The sequence below is a fragment of the Hyperolius riggenbachi genome, chromosome 11 (genome assembly GCF_040937935.1).
Source record: "Hyperolius riggenbachi isolate aHypRig1 chromosome 11, aHypRig1.pri, whole genome shotgun sequence".
Classification (NCBI taxonomy): Eukaryota; Metazoa; Chordata; class Amphibia; order Anura; family Hyperoliidae; genus Hyperolius; species Hyperolius riggenbachi.
The window spans coordinates 4,640,727-4,655,501 of record NC_090656.1 but is presented as its reverse complement, the minus strand read 5'-3'; the positions used below and the strand labels follow the sequence as shown (position 1 = coordinate 4,655,501).

The following is a 14,775-nucleotide window of genomic DNA, read 5'->3' as shown; positions in this document are numbered from 1 at the left end:
AGTCCTGCAGCTGCGGATGTCCTCCTGTAATGTAATAATAAGAGGAGGATGGAGTGGAGTGACCCTCTCCTTGCTGATCTCATCCCTGCCGGTGTCCTCCTGTAATGTAGTAATATGAGGAGGGTGCAGCGGAGTGACCCTCTCCTTGCTGATCTCATCCCTGCCGGTGTCCTCCTGTAATAAAGTGCAGAGTGTGTAGTCGAGCAACCTCGCTGTCCTCACCGGCAGGATACGGTTATATATACTGTACATACAGGTATATCTGCTGATCCCTGTCACTGCTTTGCAGGCCGCCTTCGAAGATGTGGAAGGTTTGCGGAGATTTGCGGCTCTGGACCGCGCACGGCTGCCACACTTCATGCAGGACATGGAGAAGTACCACCAGCAGCTCGTCCACATCATGGAGACCAACCAGCTGGAGGAGGAGGAGCTGCAGACGCTGTTACCCGACTGATGACAAGCCCCGCCCGCTGCGCCGGCTGCCTATTTATTTATTATTAGTGTTCTTCCTGGTTTTTACTGAGCCGCTTTAAGGAGTTTTTGGAATTTTTTAACGACCTTATGACAGACTTTTCGTAGAACGGTTATTAATTTTCACAAGTGTCTTATCAACATGGGTTTCTTTTTGCCTTTCTTGCATGAATTATGGTGACAAGGGGTCCGAACCCTGCTGGACTGAACTCACGGGAAGGACTGGTATTTTCTAGTGTTCAGATTTTATTCCCAGTCATACAAACCCAGCCGGGCGTCTTTAGCTCTACAGAAAGCCTGGAGATGGCAATGGATGGTTATTTGGTCATTTTCAAGAGGGCCTTGTCCTGGTCACGTGACCTAGCCTTGTCCTGATCACGTGACCTTGCCTTGTCCTGATCACGTGACCTTGCCTTGTCCTGATCACGTGACCTTGCCTTGTCCTGATCACGTGACCTTGCCTTGTCCTGATCACGTGACCTTGCCTTGTCCTGATCACGTGACCTTGCCTTGTCCTGATCACGTGACCTTGCCTTGTCCTGGTCACGTGACCTTGCCTTGTCCTGGTCACGTGGCTTGTCCTGGGTCGGAGTCCCACTGGAGTGTAACGCCAGTATTCTGGATGCATTCTTCTGTAGAGCAGTCGCAGACAATCTCCTCTGACTATCAGATAGTCAGTAATAACCGCCTGCAGATAGATTTTCTTATATCCAGAAGCCGCTCAGTACATAATCTACAGTCAATGCTACTCTCCGTAGAGTAGCACAGGATAAATCTGAAGGTACAAGTTATTTACATGAATCATCTGTAATCTATTTAGCAAAATAATCCTCTGCTTATGAAACAGTGTTAAATTATTGTTATGGGCGTATGTGTGAAATCGGCTGCGGGAGACTTGGGCGCAGGATACAGCCGGTATATAGCTTATCCTTCTGCTGCACAAGTCCTGGCGGCGTTAATTACTATTCCCCCTCCAGGTCCACGTGGATGGTGGGGAGTGATGTAATTTGGCTTCCAGTTGTTGCTGGCGGCCAAATTACTGTGTTTTAAATGTAACTTCAGCTCCGTCTTGTGGTGGCGCTGAAGTTACTGTCTGTGCGCCGCTGTAGCTGTACTTCCTATTACGGTCTATGATGGTGCCGGCTGCACCCAAATCTCCTGCGCTGTAATCGGCATGTTCGATGTTATGGTGCCCCAGTCACTGAAGAGAACCTCTGACAGTGTAAAGTACAAAAAAATATGAGTAAGAAAAGGTAAACCTCTGGATCCTGCAGAGGGTTCTCATGTTCTCCTCCAGACCCCTACCGATGTCTGGGACCCTCTTGAAGGTCGCGCCTGCGCTCCTCCATGCACAATGGCGGCTGTACTGCGCGTGCGAGAGTATGGTCGTGCTTGCACACGAAGGATGGTATTTACACCTGGCCATAGTGGTGTGATGCTCCGCCCCATCGCACCACAGCGCTGATAACTTCATTCATATGACCCTGCGGCAGAGTGCGCCGACAGTGTCATAGGCATAGCGACCCCCCCCACCGCACGCCTTTCACCGCCTCTCGCCAGTGACGTACTCCTGCTGGAGAGGAAGTATGTCGCTGGGATTCCCGGATTCCTCTTCTCACTCCCATTGTTCTGTGCATGCGCACTGCCACCGCCAACATGCTTAAAATGCACGCGTTGCCCATTGTTACATTACTTCTGTTACTTCCGCTTCTACTCGGCAGCAAGCTATTGTCGGATATTTCCCTTGTGTTCCAGAGGATTGTGCATGGTGGGGGCCAGGAGGACGCGGGAAACCTCTGCAGGAGGTACTTTTAATGGTGTTAATAATCTTGCGTTTATGGATTAGCTTGCAAAGCATGGTGTGTAAAGGTTATTAATGCCATTAGAGTGCTTTCTTCATCTCTTTCTATGTTGGTTACATTACCCACTGAAGGATGGTGCACCGGCAGACCAGGTGTGTTAAGCTTTGGGTGCGGCTACGCCAGCATATTGCCTTATGCTTGAAACCTCTGCAGGATCCAGAGGATTCCCTTTGCTTAGGTGAGTATTTTTTTAATACCGCCTCAGGTGCACTTTAATTTACAAAAAAAATCCAGGCTGGTGACCCGTATGAAGTCATTCTCACCCCTTTGTTGGGAGGAGCCACAGTCATACATCTTATTATGCATGTAGCTGTAGTACAGCGTTCTGCACCACCAGAGGCACAGTGAAGGGGAGACTTTACATCAGTATTATTAAGAGGAGTTGGACTGGGAGTTACAGAGAACCTGAGATGAGAAGCGTCTCAGGTTCCATAATTACCTGAGGCCGCTCATTCCCTCGTCATGTCCCCCGGGTCGCTCCTGTCACCTGCAGTAGTGCCCAAATCCCCATCCGAGCCGCACTTCGTTGCGCAAGCAAGGCCCGGCACGCTCCCTCATTGCACTCAAGCAAAACTTCTGAATATTCAGATTAAATCTGCGGTCAGTATTCTGCAAATTAAAGGGACCCATACACTTACACGATTTCCCACCATTATACAGTAGATTCGATCACTGTGATCGAATCTGCTGTAAAATCGATGCGCAAACGCTGACCGTATTTCGGACAGAAATCGATTGTTCCCGTCAATCTGTCCATGCGGAAGATTTCGCTCGATCGCCGGCGGGTTCAGAGTGCGTCGATAGTGCTGCTCGAATGTCCGACGACCAAAGCTAGCGGCAATACATTACCTGTTCCGCCTTCGCGTGTCCCCGCTGTCCCTTCTCCGCTGTCTTCACTTACTTCCTGTCGGGGGAAGTTTAAACTTCCCCCGACAGGAAGTAAAGTGAAGCTGGAGTCCAGAGTGGAGTAGAAACAGCGGAGACCAGGGGACTCGCACCAGCCGGATCAGGTCATGTATGCGGGGGGCGGTGGCAGTGGCAGCTCTACAGATTGTGAATCGGTTTCATAGTGAAATCGATTAAAAATCTGTTTGCAGTGTAGGCAGCCAATAGATCCCTCTTTGATCAGATTCGATCAGAGGGATCTATCTGCTGGTCGATCTGGTGGCAATCGACCAGTGTATGGCAGCCTCTAAGAGAGATAACTAGTAAGAGGGCTTGACAGGCAGATCCAAAGATAACAAGCTCACCTTGAGGAACAATAGACTCTGGCCAGGACATGCATTCATTTTGGGAGAATGAATGAAGTTACACTGAATCCAAACATCCAATCATAAAAATAAACCCCCTCTAAATCAATGTCCAATCATTTTATTTCATCATTTGAACATGGGGGGGGGGGGGGGGGGTGCGGTGCTATTAGAAGAATGGGCAATACAAATGTAGCAGGTGACCATGGAGGGATTGATTGATTGGATCTGATCTAATATCAATTCTTCAAGGTGGCAGTCAGGTCGAGGTGGTCTAGCTTAAAGGAAACCTGAGGTGAAAGTACAAAATGAGGTAAACCATTGTATTGTGGGTTTTTTTTTTAGTATCCCTGCAGTTTTATTTTCTGTGTATCAGCGAAGAAGAGAATGTTTAAAGGATACCCGAGGTGACATGTGACATGATGAGGTAGACATGTGTATGTACAGTGCTAAGCACACAAATAACTATGCTGTGTTCCTTTTTTTTCTTTCTCTGCCTGAAAGAGTTAAATATCAGGTATGCAAGTGGCTGACTCAGTCCTGACTCAGACAGGAAGTGACTACAGTGTGACCCTCACTTATAAGAAATTCCGACTATAAAACACTTTCCTAGCAGAAAATGGCTTCTGAGAGCAGGAAAGAGAAAAAAAAGGTCAATAGTTCATAAATTTTAGCTCTGGCATACTTCAATGAATGTGTCATTGAGCAACAACAGTTAAAACTTAAAAAATAGATTTAATCTTAAGTCATTTTTAGGAGAAGGAAGATAGATACAATTGTTTATTTCATTAGTTTATTTTCACCTCAGGTGTCCTTTAATGTTGTATTCTATGCTATATGCTGACACAGTTTTTCAGTGTTCCAGAAGCTAAAATACTGTATATGAACCATTGACCATTTTTATCTATCCCTTGCTCTCAGAAGCCGCTCTCTGCCTGGAATAGTTTTTAGTCCTGACTTGAGAGCAACTGTCACTTGCATACCTAAGTGTTACCTCTATCAGGCAGATGAACACAGCCTGATTATGTGTGTGCTTAGCACTGTACATTCACCTGTCTGTCTTACACACTGGCAATATTGGTCAGCCAAAATAATTCCTGGTTGGTTGGGCATATGCTTCCATTAGACATTCTGGAGGGCAGAGATTGACTGTTACTGTTTTATGAGATGACTGAGACTGTTCTGTAGCACTTTACAGAGAACAGCGAAAAGGTCACATCGCTTTGTCCATAAGAGTTCACAATGTAAAGTCCGTACAACAGTCCAGGGCTGACTTTTGATTGGGGGAGGGGGGTGGGTTGCGTTTAAGATGGAAACTTGAACACTTGGGGGAATCCCATGCAAACATGGGGAGAACATACTGACTGTGTGCAGGTTATGTCCTTTCTGGGATTCAGAACTTTGAAAATGTGAAGATAGAGAAGAAAGCACTTAGACTTTGCACTGCCATAAGAGGACCACTAGGGGGCAGAGGAGCAGTAGTGCTTTTAAAGCAGACCTTTTGTTACTGCTGAAAATCCTGCAATAAATCTGCAGTGTGTATACTTCCTGCTTTCATGGAAGCAGACATAAGTTAACATCCTGTGTTTACAAATTAACTGCTCTGCCCTGGCAGAGGAGATTCCTGAGCTGACACAGCTGAGAGATCAAATGACAGTGGCGAGATGAGAGGGAATTAGACAGGCTAAACTCTCTAAATACATACAGGGTGCATTTCTCTGTTTTCCTTCTGTCCTGTGGAAGAGTTCAGGTGCACTTTAAGTGTCATAGAGATGTCAATATGTTTGTGTCTGCTGGAGCTTCAAGGAGTCTAAAAGTGGCCACACACCATACAATTAAAAGATCAAATTTTTCACCAATTCCATAATTTCAATCGGTTGTCAAAAAAATCGAGAGCTTTTCTTTGTTTTCGATCGATAAATCGGATCGGAGTTCTCTTTTTCTAATTTTTTTTTCATTTTTGGAGATTGGACATGTTAGAAATTTCAGACCAATTTTATCAAGAATTGTATGGTGTGTGATGACTTGTCAATTACTTGATGTACAGTCCCAATCAATTTTTTTCTGAGCTTTCAATTATTTTATTCATGATTGGGAAAAAAAATCAACACAGGTGTGTGGTACATTGGTCAGATTTTTGAATTGTTACAATCAGTCAGAAAGATTGATTACTATTCTTGAATTGAACAGATATTTAAAAAAATTGTATGGTGTGTGGCCACCTTAAGTCTTGGTCAGGACTATGGCCTCTTTTAGTTGGCCGTCTGCCCCAATGGCTGCCATGACCCTCCCACTGCATCGTGTCGGTCGCTGATAAATGCTGATCTATCTTGTGTGTTTATTTCATGGCGTTTGGCTCTGTGACGCAGCCCTATGGCGAAGACTCCTTGTATTCAGTATTGACACGAACGCTAAGATGTAAAAATACGCATTTAGTGAGCATTTGCCTACTTCAGACACTGACTGCAACCGTTTTTGGCAGCCTGATATTCTCGATGCTGAGCAGACACCAGACGTGTGTTTTTCTGGGCTGTAGCTCATCACGTCGACCACACGCTGCAATCTGATGGTACAATTTCTGGTCAGTCTTACCATCACGTATGTATTGCTAAGGAACTCCTTAGAGGAGCTGCCAGCCATACTATCTCATAAAAAAGCCACATATATAAGTAGATAAATACTTGCTCTACTTGCATAACATGTGTATTGCACTGTCTGCGTTTTGAGTTTAGTGATTTTTCTACAGTAAAAAAGAGAAAATCCTTCTTAGTATTTCCCATTTTAACTGTGGCTATTTTGAAGCCATTCCTGATGTCACTTCCTCCCTTACTCTCCTCTGCCTGATTTGCCTGCCCTTCACTATAGAAAGTGCATTGTTTCAGCATGAGAAATTTTGGCCAATCAGAGAGGAGCAGAGGTGTGGGAGGGGAAAACAGGAGGGAAAGAGGCTTCAGCCAATCAGGCTGCATTAGTTAAGCCTGAGGGGAAATAGAGAAGCAAAAAAGGACAACCGAGCATGCCCTGCAACTTCCTTTTTGTGTACTAAATAAGAGTCAGGTAAACTGGGGAATGATCATTTATAAACAAGAAACGTAATAGAGATTTGAACTTTTGGATTGCCTGATTAGCATCCTTATTACTTGTTTACCAGATAAAAATAAAGAATTGATTTTTGATTTTATGCCCGACAGTTACACTTTAATTGTTATCAGCTCACTGACCATCCCTACTCACAGCAGATGTATCCAGGGTGCTTGCATTGGTGCAGAGCTTTCTTTATTGAATAAGAAGCTATTATTACCATCTTATGTTTATATAGGACCATAATGCTCTGTAGTCTGTACGGCCTACTGTGTGTATATATATATATATATACAGCAGTAGGTAGAAATGCATTTACAGTTCAGATCTGTATGATGTGAGCATCCACGTAGACCATACAGGTCAAACTCCGGCCCACGGGCCAAATCTGGCCCTTAGAGCCATTAAATTTGGCCTGGTGGTCTCTCCACTTTGCATTACGTTTTGCCCACTCTAGACCACCAGGGAGAATATATTAAGGTGAAGCCCTAGATCACCAGGGAGGCAATAAGGGGGAGGAAGGAAGAAAGCACTAGACACCAGGGAACTGTATAGAGGAAGGAGGACCACTAGACACCAGGGAACTGTATAGAGGAAGGAGGACCACTAGACACCAGGGAACTGTATAGAGGAAGGAGGACCACTAGACACCAGGGAACTGTATAGGAAAGGGAGGACCACTAGACACCAGGGAACTGTATAGAGGAAGGAGGACCACTAGACATAAGGGAACTTTATAAGGGAGGAAGGTGGCCATTAGACATTGAGGTTGACCCGTGACTTGGTCCCAGTGTACAATTTCGGCTCACTTTATATTTGCGTTTGCCACCCCTGGCGTAAACTATAAAAAGTACATCCAGTAATGCAATGAAATACTTAAAGGGATCCCGAGCTGAAGCTCTAGATCAAAGTGAGATACTTACCTGAAGAGAGGGAAGCCTCAGGGTCCTGTTGAAGTATGTGTTGGGGGGGAGCTTGAAGGTTTTGAGACTCATTATGAATACAGTGCTGAAGAAAGTTCCAAAGCAGGGGTGAAGCCCGTGAGAAGTCTTGGATACGAGGGTGTGAGGATGTGACCAGGGTGGAGTATAGAAGAGTTTTATGTGCAGAGGAAAGGGTGAGGTTAGGATGATATCTGGAAATTAGGGAAGAAATGTGTGGAGGGGGGACAGGCTATGGTGTGCCGGACGTTCAGGGTTGGCGTTTTGTACGGTATTATTTGGATTATTAGCAGGCATTGTGGGTTCTGGCAGATCACAGCAGCTTCAGAGGATCGGGAGGAGAGGGGGATGAGGAGGGAGACCTTGTAAGAAGAGCCAGGTTAGCACTGAAGGTAAACTCTAGCGAGAGGTATATGGAGGTTGCCATATTTATTTCCTGTTAAACAATACCAGTTGCCTGGCAGCCCTGCTGATCTATTTGGTCCCTCTCCGCAGCTCCAGTCCTCCCTGGTGTCCCACTGGCTGCCCGTATAGATCGCGCAGCCCATTGGCGCTTCTGTGAACACACCCAAGTCATCTGTGCAGGCGTGGGCTTGCATGCGCAGAAGTGTCGATCTATGCAGGTGGCCAGCGGGACACCAGGGAGGACGGGAGCTGCGGCGAGGGACCAAAATGACTTATAGGGACTGGAAAAAGCCCCAGGTAAAGACAGATTAGACTAAGATAGTCGCCTTGGAAGTCCATCAAGAATATCTGAGATTTGTCTGTATTTCCAAGATTTTCACTGACTTCCTGTATGAGGTGACAGCGGTTACAATGGCAGGAAGTGAGAATCTCTTCAGCTGTAACAGTGACAGCAATAAGAAATACTTACAGAAGGTCTTCCCCTTCCCCCACAAGACTCAGAAATCCTTTGTTGCTGGTGTCTTATGTTCCCTCTTCCTTTCTCTGGTGAGAAATCTCAGCAGGGACACAGACAGCAATAAACAGCCGACAGATGTCTTCTAACCCTTCCCAAACCATCTGTAACCTCACCTCTGATGGGGGCGGAGCATGAGCAGCTTGTGTTCCACTGTAGCTCTTCTGATTGGTTATTGCCCTTCTTGTGCTTTTCAATTCCTCCCCCCATGAACTGACTTTTTTTAAAGTGTGACGCCACTTTCATCAAATTATTTATACTGTTTATTTCATTGCTATACAATCCATTTTGTATTTGAATGTTATTAAAAATGACTCTTCTATTTCAGTCTGCAGACAACTGATTTTCTGAAACTGTAAAGCATGTTAACTGCCATTGCTTGCAACCATGGTAACTGGGCGGTGTTTGTGTAACCAAATGGCGCCTTTAGGTGCCATTTGGTTACATTAGTTGTTTCACCACTTTTTAAAGGGACCCTAAACTGAGAAGGAGATGGATTTTTCCTTTTAAAATAATACCAGTTGCCTGGCTCTCCTGCTGATCCTGTGTCTTTTTTTAGCCACAGCCCCTGAACAAGCATGCAGCAGATCAGGTGCTCTGACTGAAGTCAGACTGGATTAGCTGCATGCTTGTTTCAGGTGTGTGATTAAGCCTCTACTGCAGCCAAAGAGATCAGCAGGACTGCCAGGCAACTGGTATTGTTTAACCTTCCTGGCGGTATGATTCCTGCGGCCGCAAGGCCACGGGAGGGCTTTTTTAACCTTTTTTTTTTTTACCATGTAGCTAGCCTAGCGCTAGCTACATGCTTCCCCCCTCCCTGCGGAGTTCCCCCGTACCGTCTGATTGCTTCCGGCGCGCTTGCCCATAAGGAAATCCCGTTCTGAACGGGATTTCCTTGAGGGCTTCCCCCGTCGCCATGGCGACGAACGGAGTGACGTCACAGGGAGTCCTGATCCACCCCATAGCGCAGCCTGGCGGCGATTGGCCAGGCTGCGCAAGGGGTATGCAGCGGGGGGCCCTGTATCGCGGTGGGTAGCGGCAGCGATCGGACCAAACACGCAGCTAGCAAAGTGCTAGCTGCGTGTTTGAAAAAAAAAAAATTATGCAAATCGGCCCAGCAGGGCCTGAGAAATCCTCCGCGGCGGCTTACCCCGTGTCCAGCACGGGGTTACCGCTAAGGAGGTTAAAAGGAAACATCCATATCCCTCACAGTTAAGGTTCCCTTAAGGCCTCCTTTCCACGGACTGTTAAAGAGAAACTCTGACCAAGAATTGAACTTTATCCCAATCAGTAGCTGATACCCCCTTTTACATGTGAAATCTATTCCTTTTCACAAACAGACCATCAGGGGGCGCTGTATGGCTGATATTGTGGTGAAACCCCTCCCACAAGAAACTCTGAGGACCGTGGTACTCCTGGCAGTTTCCTGGCTGGGAACCTTGTTGCATTGTGGGAAATAGCTGTATACAGCTGTTTCCATCTGCTAAAACAGCAAGCAGGTTACATCACCTGCCAGCAGTAAAAATGTCACCATGTGATAAATGTCAGAATGTAAATCGGGGAGAGGAAAGATTTTACAATGGGCAAACACTGACTAAATCATTTATACATAATTATTTATTACATTATTTTCACTGGAGTTCCTTTTTAAACTGTGTGCTCAGCAAGCAGTTACCAGCAGGGATGAGCTCTGGATGAGTTTCATTTGGATTTCATGCTCTAATTACTGCACCTGAGTGAGTGGGTGAGGGGGTGTTAAACTGCGGGGGGGCATTAGAAGCCCCAGGTAAGTTAAAATCATTTTTTTATTACCCTTACAGTACTCCTTTAAGGCTTTTCAGATGCTCATTGACCCCAGCGGTTCCAGCACAGGACCCCTCTTCATTTTCCAGCTGCACTCCCGCCGTGGACAGACTACTCATGCACAGCTTTTTCCCTCCTCATGGGGGATTCTCAGGGTTTTCAAAATCATTTCCTGAACAGCAGTTGCTAAGGCAGGGAACACACTTGAAAAACTGAAAACTCGTGTTAACCAATGAGTTAGTTTACACTTAAAGGAATACTGTAGGGGGGTAGGGGGAAAATGAGTTGAACTTACCCAGGGCTTGTAATGGTCCCCCGCAGACATCCTGTGCCCGTGCAGCCACTCACAGATGCTCTGGTCCCCGCAGACGCCCTGTGCCCGCGCAGCCACTCACCAATGCTCCGCCCCCGCAGACGTCCTGTGCCCGCGCAGCCACTCACCGATGCTCTGGTCCCCGCAGACGCCCTGTGCCCGCGCAGCCACTCACCGATGCTGCGCCCCCGCAGATGTCCTGTGCCCGCGCAGCCACTCACCGATGCTCCGCCCCCCGCAGACATCCTGTGCCCGCGCAGCCACTCACCGATGCTCCGCCCCCACCCCCAGCAGACATCCTGTGCCCGCGCAGCCAGTCACCGATGCTCCGCCCTCCCCCTTAGCCCCCCCACAGACATCCTGTGCCTGCGCAACCACTCACCGATGCTCCACCCCCCCCCGCAGACATCCTGTGCCCGCGCAGCCACTCACCGATGCTCCGCACCCCCGCAGACATCCTGTGCCCGTGCAGCCACTCACCGATGCTCTGGTCCCGCCTCCGGTTCACTTCTGGAATTTCTGACTTTAAAGTCTGAAAACCACTGCGCCTGCGTGGCCGTGTCCTCGCTTCCACTGACGTCACCTGGAGTTTATTGCGCAGGCCCAGTACAGTCAGCACCTGCACAGTACGCTCCTGGTGACATCAGCAGGAGCGAGGACACGGCCACGCAGGCGCAGTGGTTTTCAGACTTTAAAGCCTGAAATTCCAGAAGTGAACAGGAGGCGGGGCCAGAGCATAGGTGAGTGGCTGCGCAGGCACAGGACGCCTGGGTGGTGGCGGAGCATCAGTGAGTGGCTGCGCGGGCACAGGATGTCTGCGGGGGGCGGAGCATCGGTGAGTGGCTGCTTGGGCACAGGATGTCTGCGGGGGGCGGAGCATCAGTGAGTGGCTGCACGGGCACATGATGTCTGTGGGGGGGCGGAGCATCGGTGAGTGGCTGCGTGGGCACAGGATGTTTGTGGGGGAGGCAGAGCATCAGTGAGTGGCTGCGCGGGCACAGGATGTCTGCGGGGGGCGGAGCATCGGTGAGTGGCTGCGCGGGCACAGGACGTCTGCGGGGGCGGAGCATCGGTGAGTTGCTGCGCGGGCACAGGGCGTCTGCGGGGGACCGTTACACCCCCTGGGTAAGTTCAACTCATTTTCCCCCGACCCCCTACAGTATTCCTTTAAAGTGTACCTTAAGTGTCCCAAAAAAATTAAGTTTTACTCACCTGGGGCTTACCTCAGCCCCCTGCAGCTGATCGGTGCCCACGACGAGTCGCTCTGATGCACCCGGGTCCCGCTGGCGGCCACTTCCGGTTTCGCCGTCAGGACCCGTCAGGCTGGGGAACGCGGCTGATACTACGCGTTCCCAGCCAAAATAGCACCCCTATGCGGCCATATGTCCGCATAGGCACCCGTATGCGGACATATGGCCGCATAGGGGTGCTATTTTGGCTGGGAACGCGTAGTATCAGCCGCTACAGGAAGCCGCTGTACCGCTTCCTGCTCATCACAGGAGCCGCTGAGTGCGCGCTGCTGTAATAGGAGATGCCACAGAGGAGAGCGGCTACTACGGGGGAATCTAATCGGACAAGCGGCCGCCCGCTCATGATAAGGTAACAGGAGCGGTGGCCGCGGAGGGGGGAGGGGCACACCTACCCATACTAGTAAGCTATATTGGGCACTATACTAGCTATACTGGGCACTACCTACCTATACTGGGCACTATACTAGCTATACTGGGCACTACCTACCTATACTGGGCACTATACTAGCTATACTGGGCACTTTACTGGTTATACTGGGGCACTACCTACCCATACTGGGTACTATACTGGGATAACTATACTAGCCATACTGGGGCAACTAAACTCCCTATACTGGGGCAACTATGCTAGCTATGCAGCCGCACCCCAGCCCCCCCCCCCCCCCCCCCCCCATAGCCTGCTGCGCACAGCACTGTCCACTAGGTCGCGCAAACCCCCGCGCTCCCGCAAACTGGAAGGGATCACTGTAAGAAGAAAATGGTGAGCTTCTGAGAGGAACGGACAGTGAGGTTAGCATGTAATATTCATTTGCAGCTACATCATGCGTTTATTTTAAATAATTTTACTCAGTTCAGGTTCCCTTTAGAGAACGGTCTTCCAGGGAAAAAAAAAGTAAGTAGTTAAAATCTGAAAGAACCAACAAGTTTTGAAAAAGTGGCCAGAAATGACACTAATTACTGTAGTATCTTACAGCACCTGTCTAGAGATCCCCCTCTTCACTTGGTGTCTTCCATCAGACAAGCCTTCTAACAGCCATTACTACACTGCGCACAGCAAGCAACTCATTAGTCAGTGCAGTAAAGTGATGGCTATTAGGGGGCATACACACATGCAATTTTGATTGGCCAATCACTGACCAATTTTACCCCTTTCATATAGTATGAGTTTGAACAGATTTTGAATACTATGAACAAAATGTGTATGTACGCTCTTATACTACACGAAAGTGATACAATTGGCCAATCAGCTCTGTCCTTATCAATAGTCCTGCCGCCAGACATTTCTCAGCAGTTTTTGACACACAGTATACTGGAATGACTCCAGGAGCAGCACTATGGCAGCATTTTCATGGTAGTGAGATGGGCTTTTATTTAGTGGCCAGGTTAGAGCCTAAATTGCTGCTGAGTCAGAGGGAGTGCCTATCAGGAAGCCTTTATCACCACCGCTACCGTTATGTCACAGCATTCGTATTCGGGACAGTGGCATAGCGATCACCATAGCAGCTGGTATGGGGCCCCTTAACAAGGGGGGACCAGTGGCATCGGCTAACTGTGAGAATGGGGTCCATGGTGGGACTCCTGAGGTGCAGAGTAATGCGAGCGGAGCAAAGGAGAGTAGTTATCTGTACTGGGGAGTACCTAATACTGGCATGGATGGTTCTATAGGTGGGGTCCCAGTGTAGGTAGCCAAGTATAAATGCCTCATTATAGCTATCCAGGTATAGTTGCCCCCAGTATAAGTATCCAGTTATAGGTGCCCCCAGGATAGGTAGCCAGGTATAGGTGCCCCCAGTATAGGTATCCGGAGGGGATAGGAGGCGCCCGTGTAGTGTATTAGGTGTTAGGTTAAGAAGGTTTATTTAGCACAATAGACAACGCGCGCGGTCCAAGGAAGCGGCTTGGACCGCGAAACGCGTTGTCTATTGTGCTAAATAAACCTTCTTAACCTTATATCAAGTGGAGTCTCTTTGTACAAAGAGAACACCTAATACACTACACGGGCGCCTCCTATCCCCTCCGGAAATCGATCTTGTATTACCCCACTCGTGGGGTTCTTCGCGATGTACGAGAAGCGAAGCCTTTTTCTAAGGAGCAGCGACCTACGATCATAAAGACTGAGTGGGGACGGGACTTCCCTACACGCCTATACAAGTGGTTGCCTTCAAGCAACCTACACTTGTGAGTATACTTACTCTTAATTTTTATTTCATTATCTGAAGATAATACACCATAAGGGCTCCTGGTACTCCTGCGGGTTTTTCCTTTTCTTTTCTTTTCTCTATACTGCCCAGTATAGGTAGCCAGGTATAGGTGCCCCCAGTATAGGAAGCCAGGTGTAGGTGCCCCCAGTATAGGAAGCCAGGTATAGGTGCCCCCAGTATAGCTAGTCAGGTATTGGTGCCCCCAGTATAGCTAGTCAGGTAAAGGTGCCCCCAGGATAGGTAGCCAGGTATAGGTGCCCCCAGTATAGGTAGCCTGGTATAGGCGTCACCAGTATAGGTAGCCTGGTATAGTTGCCCCCAGTATAGATAGTCCGGTATAGGTTCCCCCAGTATAGGAAGCCAGGTATAGGTGCCCCCAGTATAGCTAGTCAGGTATTGGTGCCCCCAGTATAGCTAGTCAGGTAAAGGTGCCCCCAGGATAGGTAGCCAGGTATAGGTGCCCCCAGTATAGGTAGCCTGGTATAGGCGTCACCAGTATAGGTAGCCTGGTATAGTTGCCCCCAGTATAGATAGTCCGGTATAGGTTCCCTCAGTATAGGAAGCCAGGTATAGGTGCCCCCAGTATAGCTAGTCAGGTATTGGTGCCCCCAGTATAGCTAGTCAGGTAAAGGTGCCCCCAGGATAGGTAGCCAGGTATAGGTGCCCCCAGTATAGGTAGCCTGG

At 48.4% G+C, this 14,775-nt stretch overlaps 1 protein-coding gene across 3 annotated transcripts in view; it reads left to right on the top strand.

Moving 5' to 3' along the window:
* Positions 1–3,692, top strand: part of MATCAP1 (microtubule associated tyrosine carboxypeptidase 1) — a 38,187-nt gene extending 34,495 nt beyond the window's left edge. For all 3 annotated transcript variants that reach the window (XM_068261239.1, XM_068261238.1, XM_068261240.1), the window contains exon 7: positions 290–3,692. In XM_068261239.1, coding sequence (XP_068117340.1) covers positions 290–454 — 165 coding nt within the window. In that variant the 3' untranslated portion in view covers positions 455–3,692. The remainder of the gene's footprint in view (positions 1–289) is intronic.
* Positions 3,693–14,775: the final 11,083 nt, after the last annotated feature.